Source organism: Pyrus communis, chromosome 10 (genome assembly GCF_963583255.1).
Source record: "Pyrus communis chromosome 10, drPyrComm1.1, whole genome shotgun sequence".
NCBI lineage: Eukaryota > Viridiplantae > Streptophyta > Magnoliopsida > Rosales > Rosaceae > Pyrus > Pyrus communis.
The window spans coordinates 24,404,010-24,423,705 of NC_084812.1; the positions used below are offsets into that span (position 1 = coordinate 24,404,010).

The 19,696-nt window shown below is 37.6% G+C and overlaps 1 protein-coding gene across 1 annotated transcript; it reads right to left on the reverse strand.

Annotated features, from left to right (window-relative positions):
* Window positions 1–16,374: 16,374 nt before the first annotated feature.
* On the reverse strand, window positions 16,375–19,696 carry LOC137748706 (transcription termination factor MTERF6, chloroplastic/mitochondrial-like). Its single transcript, XM_068488884.1, has one exon. The coding sequence runs from the start codon at window positions 19,617–19,619 to the stop codon at window positions 18,417–18,419; it is 1,203 nt and encodes a 400-aa protein (XP_068344985.1). The 5' UTR covers window positions 19,620–19,696; the 3' UTR covers window positions 16,375–18,416.

A 19,696-nucleotide genomic window follows, 5' to 3' on the forward strand; every position in this document is an offset into this window, starting at 1 on the left:
AAAACGGAACTGAAAACGTGAGCTCAAATGGCGACTGGAAGAAGGCAGTACTAGCGCAGACGAAAGTTGCAGGCGGGCGCGGTTCGGGTTAATCGGTTCTATCTTGAAATTGTGGCTTTGAACCAATTATAAAATGAAACATTTTTCTATTTATTTATTTGGTTTTAGTTCGATTCAGTTTCAACGGTTCTAATTTTGGTTAGTCTCTCACTTGTAGGTCCGTAAAAAATTGACATTAATACAAGTATTCACATTCAAACAAACTCAAAAGTTCAAAACCTAGCCATTTGCAAACTAAATGCTTTATGTCGTTTAAAAGAAAGTTAAGATGATCACCATACTAAAATTCAACTAACAATGTTCAACATCAAGCTGCCTTATGACATTACTTTATACAATCTAATTGAAAAAGTTTAGTTTACCATACTAAAATTAAAGTTCAAACAAAGTTCAACGTCAAAATGCCTAATGACATCAGTACAACATGAACAAATAAATTGTTCATGCAATTCAACAAAAAAAAAATTGATGTTTAAAATCACTACTTTGAAATTTTGATTAGTTCAAAACTTTCCCGCTCACTTTTCATTTGAACACTTACTATTCAGACCGCTCACTTTTCTTTTGAACACTTACTATTCACTTTTCTTGTGAAAGTGAAACCGATAAATAAAAAGTCATTGAACCTTGTGAATTAGAAACTTGAGATTGCTTTGGAGTTTATTGTGGTTGTGTATTAAGAGTACGAGAGACAATGCTTGTGCATTAACATTCATTAGAGTGGCTATGTATTTGTATTTCACAATGTACGAGAGATCTACAGAATACAATGAAGATGGCTAGAGCTTTACAATCAAAGTAAATGGATGATGAAAGAGGAGTGGTCTGAGAAGGAAAGAACTTCTTGCTGGTGTGTTCTCTCTCTTTTCCGTGTCCTTCCCCCGGTTCTTGCTCCTTCCTTTATCGCGAATGATTAGAATTGTTTCTTCTCTGGCCCATGACCCTCTGTGCCTACAAGATTAGCAATTACACCAATATTTGACGAGCATGATTCCAGAATACAGTTCATCGCATATATTTCGATTAGTTTAGATCGCCAGAGCTCAGAAATAAACACATTCATGACGTACGTATTCATAAATATTAACATGTGCATATTCATATGTATATTTGAATCTCTATTACCCGTGAGTTTGTGCCAGGTTGAACAGTCCATCTCGAAGGAAACAAACTAAAGCAAAGCTAAACTAACGAACTCTACTCCTCAGCAAATATTCAATTTTTGCATTTTCTTTGCAATACGACTATACAAGTTTAGAATCTCATAAGCCTGCAATAACTAACATCAGTAAAATCGTATTCAGACATATTTATTGGATAAAGGAAAATTCATCCATTACCTCTCTTTTGAGATCAACAAGTCTTCGGAGGCTTTCTAAATAGATTCATTCCCAATGATAACAAACTTACCAGATCACAAACACTGCATGTATTTTGTTCCTCATCTCAGCAAAATCTTGGAACTTCAAAAATGGCCAAGATTGAACCGTCATAAAATCAATATAGGTGCATAATCTACAAAAACAATATTCAAGGAAGACGAAAATTCAGGAACCATGAACTGCACAGGATTGATTACACCACAAAGAGCATGCCAACCAAAGCAGGTATTTTAATACGAAAGGACACACATACACACACATTCATTTGAAGAAACGAACTAAAAGCCGAGAATTTTTTATAACAGGTTTGCTTCAACCTAAACCTTACTTAAGGATAAACTTTCTGGGATACACACACACACACACACACACATTTGAAGAAACGAACTAAAAGCCGATAATTTTTTATAACAGGTTTGCTTCAACCTAAACCTTACTTACGGATAAACTTTCTGGGATACAGGATGCTAAAACTATCTGCAGTAATATCACTAGCTTCAACGTATCAAGGCTGTATATCCTGGCTTCAATTTTTCCTTTATACGCACTCAATAATGCAGGCAACTCATTTATATAGCTGCTACCAATGACAATGAGCAGTGCTAAATCTGCATCTATGCATCTAAAATTGTTGCAATATCTATCCTCTTTTAACCTACAAACATCATACTTCCTGGACTTCAACCTTTCCTTGATACACACTCAATAATTGAGGTACTTCATTTATATATCTGCCCACAAAAATCTCCAAGAAGCACTTTTCCGACGGCACTAATACAGAACCCAAACGCACGTTTTCAATCTCCATCAATCCTTTCAGCAACAAAACTTTAACAACAGAACAGCGGGGGATAAATCTCTTCTCCACACTGTAACACATGACCGCTGGGGTTTTGGCAATCATTCTCGACGGCCATCCCATTTTTTTCACTAAAAGTTCCATTGCTAGCATTATTTTCTTCTCCGACACAATCATACACAGCGGGTACCTCCTGAAAGCAGAGAGAACATCATCCTCAGACTATCCCCACCTCCTATACACTTCCCGACTTCGAATACATGTTGACTTACAACACAATGCTCTTAATGCCAACAGAGAATTTGGTTTTGTTCAGATTAAAACCCATTTGCTTAACCTCATCCACGAGTTGACCAAGCTCTTTAGGCTTTCGCATAAAACGACGGGGTGATGAGCAAGCAGCATATAAATGCGTGATTGGGGCATACCTGATTCTCTCAAAACCTCAATATTTGGCGCCAGCTTCTTGGAATGGCCTTCCACGAAAATCCACGAACCCTGCTTCAAAATAGAAACAACATTTGAAATTATTTTATTCCTTCTACTTGTATGATGACATAGTGCACCACTGCATGTTCTGAACATATTAAAAAATCTTTCATCAATGACAAGTCATTCTTTAGTGTAGTCAAAATACGATTATATGACGTTAAAGTTCTACTCAAATTGTAATACATTTTTTTTTTTATTATGGTCAATATATCGTGGTAAATTAACACAATAACCGAAGAATCGATCCGATTTGTATCAAAACTGAACCAAAATATGTCGACCCAAAAACAGTAAAAAATTCAACTATCGAAACCGAATCGAGACCAAATAGTTCAGCACAAGTATCAATATCACACTAAATTATATATATAAAATATTTTAAATTGTTATAGCCGTAGAATTTGATATGTTTTAATCTCAACCATTGAATTGAATGCAAGAAATAAAAATTTAATCGAAACAATTGATAATCAATGATTGATAAATCGAACTGTACATTTGAATCTGAATTGTTATCCTTGGCCACGTGGGCCTCCTAACACGCCTGGCCTAGATGTTGACCATCACATCCAAAGTAGTGTGTGTTCTTCTCTTTAAAAAAGGCAGGTCTCCCCTTTCGAGTCGGCTGAATATAAACCCAAATTTTTTGGGTTTATGTCTTGTTGTTGGGGGGTAATTTTTGAGTTTAAACCCAAATATTTGGGTTTGGGCCTCTTGTTGGAGTTGGTCTTTAGGTATTCATTCGGTTGGCCATCAGTTGGTCTTGCACTCTTGCATTGTTGTCCCTATGTTCCGATGGAATTCCAAGAAAAGGGAATATCAATTGTTCTGGCAAAGGAGGAAATTCTTCATTTCCACTCAAACGTGATTATTTCACCATACAACCGTCATAATCGTAACTCTTTATGTTTTTTGTTACTATATAAAGATAATCTCTTGAAAAATTCATTCGACTTAAAGATCATTTAACCATTCAAGTACGTCAAACAAATCGATGATTATGATAACAAATAACATCCTCACAATGAATAATCAAATTCCTTAGATTCATATGGAAAGGTACACAAAAGAAAATTAAAACCAAAAACTATTTCAAGTTGTTTTTACTTTCAAGGTTTTGTTTTCATTTACTCTTCTTGTTTCTTTTCCTACCTCTCACCCAGTGGCAGAGCCACTTGAGGACTAGGAGGGCTTGGGCCTATCATGAAGTTTCTTCACTTTTAGTTTCTGTTTATGATTTTGATTGGATAGTTTGTATTCCTTGACTTATATATACTTTTCCTCCTAGATAGCTTTATTATATTTCTCTAATTGACAAAAAAAAAACGTTTATGATTTTGATTGGATAGTTTGTATTCCTTGACTTATATATACTTTTCCTCCTAGATAGCTTTATTATATTTCTCTAATTGACAAAAAAAAAAACGTGTTTTTACAGTAGTATTGTTATGAAACCAAATACTTATATCAACTAGCCTTCTTTAGTTAGTCACCCCTTTATATGATTTGTTGACCAATGAAACCACACATATATGGCATAGAGGAATAATTTTTTTATCAGTTCGGTGCAATAATTTTTGTTCAATTTCAATGTAGGAACTTGGTGCTTGTGATATAATTATCTCAATCTTATTTATTTATTTTTTTCACGACTTCATTCCTCTCTTATGATAAAAATTTCCCATTTCACTACAAAAATGAACTTTTCTCACATTAGTTATATTATTTTTTGTCCAACTTCTTTCATACGGCTTAGAGACCCCTACTAGCGTCGATTTCTAGCACCGCCACTGCTCTTACGACCCTTGTTTCTCCCCACCTTCCCTTTATACTTTCTCCATATCTAAAGCACAAAAAAGGTGAAAACTAAAAACATAAAACCAAACGGCCATTAAACGTACCATAACTGCGTGTTTAAACCCATCAATATCCCTCCCTCCGACAACCCTTCCTCCAATGATACACCATGAAAGCACAATGACCAGCTTCAGTTTCGATCACATATGATTTAGTATCGGATAATTGCAGATAGAAATTGGATTCATTTATCCACACAAATTGAGATATCAATTCCAAAAGGCAGTTCCCAGACGAACAATTAATCTTAAGCTGATATACAACTCAAGTAGCTAGAGAAATATAAAACACTAGCTAAGGACACAAACTTACAATGCTGAACCAAAAGTTAGCTGCTACCAAAGGAAATAAACAGCACTGCATCTACGGTACTACATCAAGGCGTCCCAAATTATAACGAATATCAAACCTCTTTTGACCTACGAACGTCATACATCCTGGACTTCAACTCTTCTGTGATACGCACTCAATAACTGAGGTACTTCGTTTATATATCTCGCCACAAACCTCTCCAAGAACAACTTCTCCACAGGCACCAACACAGAACACAAACTCACAGTTTGAATCCCGTTTATCAATCCTTTCAACAACTGAACACCGGGGTGTAAATCCCTTCTCCAAACTGTAACACATGACCACTGGTGATCTGGCAATCATTTCCGACGGCCATCCCATCTTGTTCACTAAAAATTCCAGTGTTATCGTTAGTTTCTTCTCGGACACATTCATACAGACCTAAAATTTGATAAGACAAGTGCTGAAAATACAGCACAAGGGAATCATAAGGGCACAATGATACTTACCTAGGCCATGGCCACTGAGAAAAGGCTAGCTTCCATAGGCAATTACTAACAGGCAATTACTCTGCATTACAAATCTTATCAAAGCCTGATCTTTTGTCCCTTGAAAAACGCAAAAATCAGCGACAAGAGTTGCATTTTCCTTTTTTTAATAACGCAAGCGTTGCATAATTCTTACAAGCGCAAGTGATGCACAATGATACAGTGATACTTTACCCAGCCATTGCCACCAAAAACAAGGATAACTGCTTGTGGAGGAATATCATTATACACTAGCAGAGGATAACACAGACAACTCGCAGAATCAACGATATCCAACACAACTTATAATGTGAAAATTCAGACAAGTTACTTTTGTACTTTTCATCTCTAGAATAAGATTATAATGTGTACAATCTACCGAAGGCAGTTCCCAGATGAACAAACTCAAGAACCATCTACAGTTGAAGGCACCACAATCACAGAGAGCAGCACCTGTCATCATCAAGCTGCTTTCAGATACGTTAACAAGATATGCATTTCCTGAATTAAGATTAGAACTTGCCGCTTGAAAGGTTTTCGCTGTTCTTGGCTGTTTCAATCTTTCTTTTTCGGTCGAGCCAACAAACTCCCTTTCATAACCTTACTTCCCTGGCTTTCTGCTTAGGATTTCTCTTCCTTAGACTTCACATTAAACCAAAAAACAAAGCAGTAGTTTTCGCACGGTTTGCTCAGCTTCGGATCCGATACTGCACTAGATATGATCCTCCATCCCGGCCCTCACTAGCTCTTTGCTTGGTTATGCAAACAACTTGCCCGAGGGAGATTAGTGTACATAACTAAAGGAGGTACTAGCAATGAGCAGTGCTGCATTGTTGGGTACAAATAAAACAGCAGTTACAATACTGAGCGAAAAGCTAGATGCTACCAATGAAATCTAACTCTTCCACATTCCACTTATTTTCCTCCAAAGTACAAAGAATGTACACACCCACACACACACACACACACATATTGCACGGAGTGGCAGGTTTTTTCATTCCTTCGTTGCCACAATAGATTAGATTGAACCCCAATAAAGCAACATATGGGTACATTCTATCGAATGCAGTTCCCATACGAACAAAGTCAAGAACAAAGCATCACAATCATGTCAAATCTCAAGTTAATTTCAAATACAACAACAACAACAAAGCCTTTTCCCACTAAGTTAATTTCAAATAAGAAAGTAAATATATAACTAAAGTAGCTAGACAGTGGAACACTAAGACAAAAAAATAATTAACAAATGAATTCATTTCGAGAAAAATATAAAACAGTACTTAAGTTCACAAACTTACAATGCTGAGCCCAAAAGTTAGCTCCTACCAATGGAAATGAACAGCGCTGCATCTACTACCACCATCATACCTCCTGGACTTCAACTCTTTTGACCTACCACCATCATACATCCTGGACTTCAACTCTTCCTTGATACACACTCAATAACTGAGGCACTTCATTTGGCTACAAACCTCTCCAAGAAGCACATTTCCACAGGCTCCAACAAAGAACTCAAATTCACATTTTCAATCCCCTTTATCAATCCTTTCAACAACAAAACTTTAGCAACCGAACACCTTGGAACCAATCTCTTCTCCAAACTGTAATGGAGGACCAGTGGCCGTTTTGCAATCATTTTTGAAGACCACCCCATCTCGTTCACTAAAAAATCCATTGCTAGCATTAGTTTCTTCTCCGACATAGTTATTCAACAACGTACTATCTCCCAAAGTTTATAAAACTCAATAGTGTAGTATGTAATAGGTTTTCCGAAAACCTTATCATGCCATAAAACCTCATAAACCAAATATCATATATAGTGTGCTTAATAGTAGTAGCACAAAGGTGTGTCTATATATATATATATATATATATATATATATATATATATATAAATCTTCATTTGCCCGAAGGCACTATATCTCCCGCCCGTAGGAAATATATAAATATCTTCTGGCCGAAACCACTAACCCATGCCCGACCGAAGCCATTATAAATATCTTCTGCTCGTAGGCACTACATCTCCTACTCGAAGGCATATAGAACTCTTCCTGCCAAAGCCACCTACACATGCCCGACCGAAGCCAAAATAAGTATCATTCGCCCATAAAGCAGTATCATTCGCTTGTAGGCAGAATGTATGAAAAACCTTTAAATAAGCATACAAAAATATTAACATAATATTTCTAATATATATATATATATATATATATATATATATATATATATATCTCCAACTAAGCTCAGTAGCTAAAACGTCAAATCGTAAATCATGTTCAAAGTATATAATCATAAATCATATATACTTCGAAGAACGTAAAGTTGATAAAGCATGATAAATCATAAAGTGTAAATCCAATTTACTCATAAATGTTTCATAAAACGTAACCCACAAATCATGTTTTTCATGTATGCATTTCTAATAGTAAAAATATGCATTTTAGAAGGGGTCCACTCACAGGTACTTTGCCGTCGAAGAACCCTACAAACTAGAGAGGACAGAAACTCCATAAACACTTGCACCTAAGCACAAAAAGGTACCAATTAATAAAACTCTATCATAACGATTGAATTTGAGGAAACGGACGTTGGAAACGGGTTCAGGACGTCGAAAAATATAAGGCGGAACCTCGGGTACCTCCACGCGCCGCTGTATATGCCGATTTAGGTCATCGGAAAGTTGGCCGGAAAAGTCACCAGCGCCACAATGGTCGCCGCAGTGGACGGTGGCGGAGCATAGTACCTCCGGTGAAAGCGCGTGGACACGTGCCGGCCAAGGCAGACATCCACGCGCGCCTATGTGCGACCCTTGTGCCGACTGGTTTTGGGTTTGGGACGGTTCAGTTGGGTTGGCCCGCAAGGTTGGGCCTGGGCAATTGGGTCTAGGCCTAGATTCTGGGTTGGGTTCAGTGGGTCATAAATTAGGATTTGGGTTTGGTAGCCTAGCCCAAGAATCAGGGTTTGGCTTGAGGGTTTGGGCTTGGCCTAGTGGGCTGAAACTCTAGGTTGGGTCGGGTAGCTTAGCCCAAAGATTGGGCCAGGTTAGTGTTTCCGAGTCGGGCTTGACCTGATTCCAGGCCGGGTTAGCCGTTTCGAGGAAGAAGAAGGCCGGAGCTATCCTAGCTCCGTTCAACCCAAAAATCTAACTAAAACCCATCATACAATATACCAAATTGAAGCCCAAAGAACAAGGAAGAGATTCGTACCAATTTCAAGATTTAAGGTGGCCGAAGTTAGCCGAAATCTAAGGAAGTTTCCCTGAGTCGGTTTCTTGATGTTTTAACATCCACAATACACCAAAAACGATCAGAAATGAAATTTGAGGATGAAAATAGGAAGGTTTAGGGTGTTTTTCATAGCTCACCTATGTTGGAGGTGTTGGAAACTCGCCGAGTTTCCTTTGTGAATAATGGTATCTGCCACGGTCGAGTTCCTAGGTTCCTGGTCTGGGGTTAATGGTGACGAGGTCTAGGTGGTGGTGAGTTAGGGGCCTCACGAAGGCTGTGGTGATCTTCCCATGGCACCATCTCAGTGCTTGCTGAGGAAGAAGGGAGAGAAGTGAGAAAGAGAACTTTACAGGGGGAGAAGAGAGAAGAGAAAAGAGATAAAGAGAACTGTGAGGGAAGAAAGATGAGGGATTTGGGTCGGGGGACAAAATCAAGGGTCAGCCTCCTTGGGCACACTAATTAAGACCAAAAGCATAATTTCAAAAATAAACATCCCAAAAGCAACAAAACAAAATACCTTTCCTTCGTGAAATGACCAAATTGCCCTTATTCCAAAATCCGTAACTAAATTCGGGACGAGTTGTTACAATTCAAACCCAATTTCTCTTGTTGGAGTTATAATCCTATAAAATTGGAATCAAACTCAACTTTTTGGCCAATAATGGATTGCTTAAGGATTTCATGACTGTCCACTGTTAGACTTGATTTCAATGGTACAAATTAAATAACACGAAAAGCACATCCATTTCTTCACCTTTGATATCAAATCCAAAGGCGATGGCTCATTCATTAACGCTTCAAACACAATTTTTCATCTTGCAGATACAAAAACGTGTAAAAAAATGTTTGACATACTGTTTTGTAAAAATTAACTCAAAACAATATTTAGCCTAAGTTCTGTATAACATTAACTTGGTGTTTTGTCTGTCTTTCAAGAATAATTTTCAAAATAATAGAACATAAAATATTCATTATAAAACAAAGTTAGAGTTTAATAAACAAATAAAATTATGTATGCCACCACTACCGCCACTACACAACCTTTTCCACCATCCCACAATCATCACCACCACCATGACCATCTTCACCACCATTATTGCCACCACCACATCCTCCACTGCCATGACCATGCCACAACAACCTCCACCGTCTCACCATCACCACAATAAAAAATAACACCATTGTATTGCCATGACCATCGCCACCATCACTGCCACCACTACCATATTTTACATTGCCATCACTAACCACCATGCTCTTCAGACTGAAGAGCGTTACCATGTTAGATTTTGATGGCACTCAGTTTCGACTGGAAATGGAGGTTTTCAAAAAACAGAATTGAAAACGTGAGCTCAAATGGCGACTGGAAGAAGGTAGTACTAGCGCCGATGAAAGTTGCAAGCGGGCATGCAGGTGCGATTCGGATTAATCGGTTTTATCTTGAAATTACGGCTTTGAACCAATCATAAAATGAAACATTTTTCTATTTATTTATTTGGTTTTAGTTCGGTTTAGTTTCAACGGTTTTAATTTCAGTTAGTCTCTCACTTGTAGGTCTGTAAAGTCACTACTTTGAAATTTTGATTTGTTCAAAACTTTCCCACTCCCTTTTTCTTTTAAACACTTACCATTCAACGGTTTATGAGGCCTTTGAGCTTGTAAACGGGCTCAAGATTCATTTAAGCTTAAGAATACGATACTTGAGAAAACCTTGGACCTTGTGAAAGTGAAATCGATAAATGAAAAGTCATTAAACCTTGTGAATTAGAAGCTTGAGTTTGCTTTGGAGTTTGTTGTGGTTGTGTATTAAGAGTAAGAGAGATGATGCTTGTGCATTAACATTAATTAGAGTGGCTATGATAGGAATTTGATAGGCATCTTAGTAGTTAAGGGTTGTTATATAGCAATTGTGATTGTGCCAAATGTCATCATCTGAATGATTGAGTTGTAATACTTGTAATAAGGTTGTTAGTGATAGTTGTAATTGGATAAAAGTAGTTAGAAAAGTTGTTGTATAGCTTGGTTTGTAAGTAACAAAAAGGTTGTTATGAAAATAGTATTGAAATTCATTTGTCATTCTCTCTCTACAAGTTCTCTCATGGCTTTTCTGAGTTAAGGTTTGATCGAGGATCTATCATTGGTATCAAGCCAGTTTGGATCTCTTAATCCCTTTTCTGTCGCCGTATGACTCATGCATCGACGAAGAAAGCCATGGAATCACAGAATCATCTTGTTGCGATAAACAATACACTTGACACACTACTCCAAAGGTTTGACGCCATGGAAGTGCGTCAAGATTCATCAGACACCCGAAATGAGAAACTTCATCGCAATTTTGTGGATAAATGTGAAATGGGTTTTTCAGGCGATTCATCGGATGCAACTCAATTTGCGTGAAGATTCAAGACCCCAGTAATTCAACCGCCGTGATTTAGGGTTTCAACCAAGATCAGGAATAGGATGATCCTCTCGGGTGAATTTACAAGCAAAGCATTATTTTGATATTCCGGCCGACAAAAAAGTTCGTATGACTTCCTTTTATATGTAGAATAAGGCACTTCAATGTTTACAATGGGTTAATTGCATCATGAATTATCCTAAATGGGAAGATTTTACAAAGATTTTTTTGTTAGGAATTTGGTTCATCTGACCTTATGGACTGCATTGAAAATTTGGTGAAACTTCGCCAATTTGGGTTGCTCAAAGATTATATCATGGAATTCCAACGATTAGCAAATCGTACTGTAGAGATCACCCCTGGACTTTTGAAAAGTTGTTTCATCGGAGGATTGAAACCATAAATTCGCCATGATGTCAAGAGTTTGAGACCATTCAATGTTCATGAAGCCATTGCTTATTCTCAATAGGTGGATGCCAAACTGGCAGAATTAAAGGTCCGAACTTTTTCAAGAAACCCTCATTCTGCTTCTCAGTTCAAGCCTACACAATTATCTGATGTCACCAACACGCCAAAGACTGAGCATTCTTCAAGAAATGAGAGTTTTAGGCACTTAACAGTAGCAGAAATTGAGTTTTGAAGGAAAAACATGCTATGTTTTAACTGTGATGAAATTTTTTCGAGAGAACATGTTTATGCTGGTCCAAAATGACAAGTGTTGCTCATGGATGTGTACGACAATTGAGACCTTATTGAACATTATTCTGATGACAATGAAGAGCTTAAGGTAACTGCTTGTGCAATTTATGGGATGTCTGCTCCAAAATCCATCAAAACAATGAAAGTCAATAGGTTAATACTCAATTGTCCTGCTGTTTTTCTGGTAGATTAAAAAAGCTCACATAATTTCATTGATATTTCACTAGTCAAACAATTAAAAGCTCATCTGGATGCCACACACCCATTCACTGTTAAGATTGCAAATGGGGGATCTCTCACTAGTACTGGATGTTTAGCTCAAGTTTCTAATAGAATACATAATTATGCAACTGTTCTTGATTTCTATGGTCTTCCCTTGGGTGGATGTGATATTGTTTTAGGCATACAATGGTTAAGAACATTGGGACCAGTGATATGAGACTTTGACAAAATGATTATGAAGTTTGTAGTTGGCAATACCACATTTTCCATATCAAGTCCTCAGTCTTAAGAATCTCAATCTATTTCTTCCTTGCAAATGGATAAGTTACTCAACCATGAACACTGCCCAGGAGTTGCTTTATTTGTTTTCAAGTTGGTGCAGAAAACAAAACTCCATCCACTCATTCTCAGTTGAATTCTCACCAAGACAATGATCTGCAAATCCTGTTAGCAAATTATCAACCTATTTTTCAAACCCTATCTAGATTACCTTCATCCAGATCCCATAATCACAGGATACCAGTGCTGGAATGATGTAAACCTCTTAGTGCTAGACCTTATAAGTATGGTCCGTTTTAGAAAACATAAATAGAGAATTGTGTCAAGGAGCTACTGGAATCAGGTTTCATCAGGCCAAGCCATAGCCCTTTCTCATATCCAGTGCTCTTAGTAAAGAAAAAAGAGGGTACTTTGAAGATTTGCATGGGTTATAGGGCACTCAATCTACTCACAATCAAAGATAAGTACCCTATACCATTGATTGATAAGTTATTAGATGAGCTTTTTGGTGCAAAATATTTTTCAAAATTGGATCTTAGGTCTGGTTATCATCAAATTCGTATGTACCCCAAAGATATTGAAAAAACTGCCTTTAGAACTCATGAGAGGCATTATGAGTTCCTAGTTATGCCTTTGGCCTAACAAATGCCCCTGCATCTTTCCAGAGCCTAATGAATGAGATATTTAGGCCTTATTTGAGGAAATTCATCTTAGTTTTCTTTGATGATATTCTAATATATAGTGCCTTTTGGGAATTGCACTTGCAACATTTAAGTACTGCCCTCAGTTTACTCCAAGATCATCATTTGTTTGTGAAATTGTCTAAGTGTGCTTTTGGGAAAACACAAATTAAATACTTAGGCCATATTGTTTCACAAAATAGAGTAGCTAATGACTCTTCAAAACTGAAAGCTATTGCATATCGGTCTCTACCTACTTCTGTGAAAGCTTTAAGGGCGTTTTTAGGCTTAACTGGATATTATAGGAAATTCATTCCTCAATTTGGAAGAATCAGTGGGCCTTTGACTCAACTCACTAAGAAGGATGGATTTAAATGGAGTTATGCAACCATTGATGCATTTCAAGAATTGAAAAATGCAATGTTGTCTCCTTAGGTTTTAGCACTACTAGATTTTTCAAAACCATTTGTTATTCAAAGTGATGTTTCAGGAACTAAGATAGGGGCAGTTCTGCAGCAAGGGGGTATACCTATTGCATTCACCAATTAGGCTCTAGGACCAAAGAATCAAGCACTATCTATATATGAAAGAAAAATGTTGGATGTGATTCATGCAGTTAAAAAGTGGCAGTCTTATTTACTCGGGAACCATTTCATTATAAGGACAGACCACCACAGCCTCAAATATTTTCTTCAAAATCAAGCCAATTCTTATTTCTAGCAAAAATAGGTTTCCAAGTTACTTGGATTTGATTATGAAATCCAGTACAAAAAATGCAGTGACAATAAAGCAGCTGATGCATTATCTAGAATGTTCAATTCTCAGGTTACTTCAACTATTGGTTCAAGTAATGAAATTGGTATGGCTCAAGCATGGTTGTTTGTATTGATCAAGGTAATGTTGATGTAGTTTCATTGGAATGCACAGATATGGACAGTGAATTACTTGCATTATCATACCCTTATGTGTCTTGGCTTGATGATCTATAGAGGCATGTAGAAAAAGATGATTGGATTTTAGAAAAGTCTCAGGCTATTTTACAAACACCCTCTGATTCTGCTCCACTAAATTTGCTTAAAAATAAGATTGATAATGGTTTTTTGAAGTATAAGAATAGGATTGTTATCAGTCTTACAAGTCAGTGAAGAACAAAGACATTCGAAGAACACCATTGTACACCATCTACAGGCCATAAAGGTTTCCTTAAGACTTATAAAAGGATATCTAAATCCTTTAATTGGGAAGGTATGAAGAACAATATCAAAGAAATGGTTGCTGGATCTGATATTTGTCAGAAGAATAAGTATGAAACACTTGCCCCTGCTGGACTTCTAAATCCACTACCTATTCCTCAAAGAATTTGGTTTGATATAGCTATGGATTTTATCACTAGACTTCCTCCCTGCAAGGGTAAATCAGTCATATTTGTCATTATTGACATATTCTTAAAAGCTACACATTTTTTGCCCTTATCTCATCCATATACAGCACATTCAACGACCCAAGTCTTTACTAACCAAGTGTTTGAATCACATGGAATGCCCACTTCCATTGTATCTGATAGGGATCCAATCTTCATTAGCTCAGTTTGGAAGGAATTCTTTAAACTCCAGGGTTCCAAGCTACGTCTCAGTGCAGGTTTCCATTCCCAAACTGATGGACAAACAGAAGTTCTAAATAGATGTCTGGAAACGTATTTAAGGTGTTTTTGTAGCTTGCAACCTAAGCAATTAAAATGGCTCCTTTGGGCCGAATGGAGCTACAACACCTCATACCATTCAGCAGCTAAAATGACACCTTATGAAGTGGTGTATGGACAGTTACCACCACATGTCCCACTCTATGAAATTGGCACAACAAAGGTTGATATGGTGGATTAGTGTTTGAAAGACAAGACTAGAATTTTCTCTCTCTTAAAGACCAACTTAGCAGCTGCTCAAGAAAGGATGACAACTCAAGCAAACAAGCATAGAACTGAGAGATCATTTACAGTTGGTGATTTTGTTTATCTCATATTGGTTCCCTACCAATAGAAGTCATTAGCTTTGCATCCTTTCCATAAATTGCATCCTCGATTCTATGGTCCCTTTGAGATTCTTGCTCGAGTTGGACATGTGGCATACAAATTGAAGCTACCAAGTCACTCCAAGATCCATCTAGTTTTTCATGTTTCATGTCTAAAAAAGAAGTTGGGAACTTCAATCACTACTACTATTCCCTTACCAATAGTTCGAGATGTTGGCTTAATTCAAGATGAAGCAAAACCATCAGCTATTTTGGATCAAAGAGTGATTCAGAACAGGTCAACTTCAGTTACAGAAGTATTGGTGCATTGGAAAAATCATCATTCTACAGATGCATCTTAGGAAAATCTGGATACCCTACGGTTGAAATTTCCTGATTTAGCAATTGTGATTGTGCCAAATGTCATCATCTGAATGATTGAGTAGTAATACTTGTAATAAGGTTGTTAGTGGTAGTTGTAATTGGATAAAGAAAAGTTGCTATATAGCTTGGTTTGTAAGTAACAGAAAGGTTGTTATGAAAATATTATTGAAATTCATTTGTCATTCTCTCTCTACAAGTTCTCTCATAGCTTCTTTGAGTTAAGGTTTGACCTAGGATCTATCAAGCTATGTATTTGTATTTCAATGTATTTGTATTTCACAATGTACAAGAGATTTACAGAATACAATAAAGATGTCTAGAGTTTTAGAATCAAAGTAAATGGATGATGAAAGAGGAGTGGTCTTGCAATTACACCGATCTTTGACGAACATGATTCCAGAATACAGTTCATCACATATATTTCAATTAGTTTAGATCGTCAAAGCTCAGAAACAAACATATAAACATATGCGTATTCATATATTTGAACAGGCTCCGCCGAGCATCCACGCCTCCATCTCTAAGGGAACAAACTAAAGTAACACACTCTACTCCTCAGGAAATATTCAATTTTTGCATTTTCTTAGCAATACGATTGTACAAGAAAGTCTTGATTGGTGGAGTATCAATCGTTCTCGCGGAGGAGGAAAGTCTTCATTGTCACCTAAACATGACGTTATTTCACCATGCAACTGTCATAATCGTAACTCTCTATGTTCTTTGTCATTGTCTAAAGATAATCTCGAGAAAAATTCATTAGACTTGAAGACCATTTAACCATTCAAGAGCATCGAACAAATCGACAATTATGACATCCTCACGGAGAAAATTAAAAACAAAAACTATTATAAGTTGTTTTTATTTTCAAGATTTTGTTTTCATTCACTCTTCTTATTTCTGTTCCTCCCTCACCACCCTTGTTTTCCCTGTCTTCTCCTTCTAAAGCACAAAAAGGTGAAAACTAAAAACATAAAACCAAATGGTTATCAAACGTACCCTAGGTCCCTAACTGCGTGTTTAAACCTACCAATGTCCCTCCCTCCCACCACACCATGAAAGCACAATGATCAGCTTCAGTTTCGATCACATACGATTTAGTATCGGATAATTGCAGACAGAAATTGGATTCATTTATCCACACAGATTGAGATATCAATTCCAAAAGGCAGTTCCCAGACGAAAACAATCAATCTTGAGTTGATATACAACTCAAGTAGCTAGAGAAATATAAAACACTAGCTAAGGACACAAACTTACAATGCTGAACCAAAAGTTAGCTGCTACCAATGGAAATAAACAGCACGGCATCCACGGTCCTACATCAAGGCGTCCCAAATTATAACGAATATCAAACCTCTTTTGAGCTACGAACATCATACATCCTGGACTTCAACTCTTCCGTGATACACACTCGATAACTGAGGTACTTCATATATATATCTCGCCACAAACCTCTCCAAGAACAACTTCTCCACAGGCACCAACACAGAACACAAGCTCACAGTTTTATTCCCGTTTATCAATCCTTTCAACAACTGAACACCGGGGTACAAATCTCTTCACCAAACTGTAACACATGACCACTGGTGATCTGGCAATCATTTCCGACAGCCATCACATCCTTTGCACTAAAAATTCCAGTGTTATCTTTAGTTTCTTCTCGGACACATTCATACAGACCTATAATTTGATAGGAAGTGCCGAAAATACAGCACAAGGGAAAAATGATACTTACCTGGGCCATGGCCACTGAGAAAAGGCTAGCTTCCGGAGGCAATAACTAACAGGCAATTACTCTGCATTACATATCTTATCAAAGCCCGATCTTTTTGTCCTCTGAAAAAAGCAAAAATCGGTGACAAGAGCTGCATTTTCCTTTTTTTAATAACGCAAGCGTTGCATAAATTCTTACAAACGCAAGGGAGGCACATTGGTACAGTGATACTTTACCCAGCCATTGCCACCAAAAACAAGGATAACTGCTTGTGGAGGAATATCATAGACACTAGCAGAGCATAACACAGACAACTCGCAGACAATCAACGATATCCAACACAACTTTTAATGTGAAAATTCAGACAAGTTACTTTGTATTTTTCATCTCCAGAATAAGATTATAATGTGTACATGTACAATCTACAGAAGGGAGTTCCCAAACGAACAAACTCAAGAACCATCTACAGTTGAAGGCACCACAACCACTGACAGCAGCGCCTGTCATCATCAAGCTGTTTTCAGATAAGTTAACAAGATATGCATTTCCTACATTGCCACTTGAAAGGTTTTCGCTGTTCTTGGCTGTTTCAATCTTTCTTTTTCAGTCGAGCAAACAAACTACCTTTCATAACCTTACTTCACCGGCTTTCTGGTTAGGATTTATCTTCCTTAGACTTCACATTAAACCGAAAAACAAAGCAGTAGTTTTCGCACAGTTTGCTCAGCTTCGGATCCAATACTGCACTAGATATGATCTTGCATCCCGGCCCTCACTAGCTCTTCGCATGGTTATGCAAACAACACGCCCGAGGGAGATTAGTGTACATAACTAAAGGAGGTACTAGCAATGAGCAGTGCTGAATTGTTGGGTACAAATAAAACAGCAGTTACAATACTGAGCGAAAAGGTAGATGCTACCAATGAAATCTAACTCTTCCACATTACACTTATTTTCCTCCAAAGTACAAAGAACGTACACACCCACACACACACACACACATATTGCACGGAGTGGCAGGTTTTTTTCATTCCTTCGTTGCCACAATAGATTAGATTGAACCCCAATAAAGCAACATATGTGTATATAATCTATCAAATGCAGTTCCCATACGAACAAAGTCAAGAACATCAATCTTAAGTTGAAAGCACCACAATCAGGTCAAATCTCAAGTTAATTTCAAATACAACAACTACAAAGCCTTTTCCCACTAAGTTAATTCCAAATAAGAAAGTAAAAATATAACTAAAGTAGCTAGACAGTGGAACACTAAGACAAATGAATTCATTTCGAGAAAAATATAAAACAGTAGTTAAGTTCACAAACTTACAATGCTGAGCCAAAAGTTAGCTCCTGCCAATGGAAATGAACAGCACTGCATCTACGATACTACCACCATCAGACATCCTGGACTTCAACTCTTCCTTGATACACACTCAATAACTGAGGTACTTCATTTATATTTCTGGCCACAAACCTCTCCAAGAAACACTTCTCCGCAGGCACCAACAAAGAATACAAACTCACATTTTCAATCCCCTTTATCAATCCTTTCAACAATAAAACTTTAACAACTGAACATCTTGGAACCAATCTCTTCTCCAAACTTAAACAGAGGACCAGCGGGCTTTTTGCAATCATTTTTGAAGACCACCCCATCTCGTTCACTAAAAATTCCAGTGCTCGTATTAATTTCTTCTCCGAGACAATCATACAATGAGGCTGACTCCTGAAGGCAGCGAGAACATCATCCTCAGACCACCCCCATCTCTTATAAATTTTGCGACTTCGATTCCATAAAGACCTATTGCTACCACACAATACGTTCATTGCTAACACCGAAGCTGATTTTTGCAGATCAAAACCCATTTCATTAAGCTCATCCACAAGTTGACCAAGATCTTTAGGCTTTAGCTTTAAAGTGTTGGGTTGGTAAGTAAGCAACAAAGAAATGCAGGATTGGGGTATACCTGAATTTTTCAAAACCTCAATATTTGGCGCTACCTTCTTGGAGTGGCCCTCAACGAAAATCCAGGAGCCGCGCTTTAAAACTGTAACGACATTTTTCTGAGGAAGCAGACTCCTAAGGAAATCATAAGTGGGTGCAATCCGTTTCTCCAAGCTCGCACACAAAAGCTCCGGTCTATATGCCACAGTTTTTGCAAGGTCCCCCTTTGAAACTCCTAGAGAAGCGAAAAACTCAAGCTTTGGCAAAAGGGTTTTCTCCGGATTGGAGTTAAGAACTGGAGAGTGATTCCTGACGATACTGGAGATCTGGGTCTCAGAGAATCCATGGTTTCTGAGAAAGGACAAAACGAAGTCTGCTCTTTTGGGGGATCGCAACTTGACCCACTTAGACGCTGAGATCGCACCTTCCGGGGACAGCCCACATGAGTTTATGAGGTAATTGACTGTGAAATCGTGGTGGGTTTCTGAGATTTCTGAGGTGAAGTGTCTGCAAAGTAGCAGATTTTGAAGAGGAAAATGTGAGGGTTTTACATCTCCAACGACAAATCGTTTAAATGTGGAAGTAACTATGCAGGAAGATGGAGAATAACAAAATCTGAGGGTAACGACTTTCAATTTGGAAAGCAATACCATCGTTTCAGTCAATCAAATTTCAAATTTGGAACTGGAAATGACCCCAAAAAACCCTAGCAGGTCTTCCGCTCACTGGG

What these genes read in the sequence shown, in the direction of transcription:
- LOC137748706 (XM_068488884.1), bottom strand. Translation starts at nt 19,619, where the DNA reads ATGGTATTGCTTTCCAAATTGAAAGTCGTTACCCTCAGATTTTGTTAT.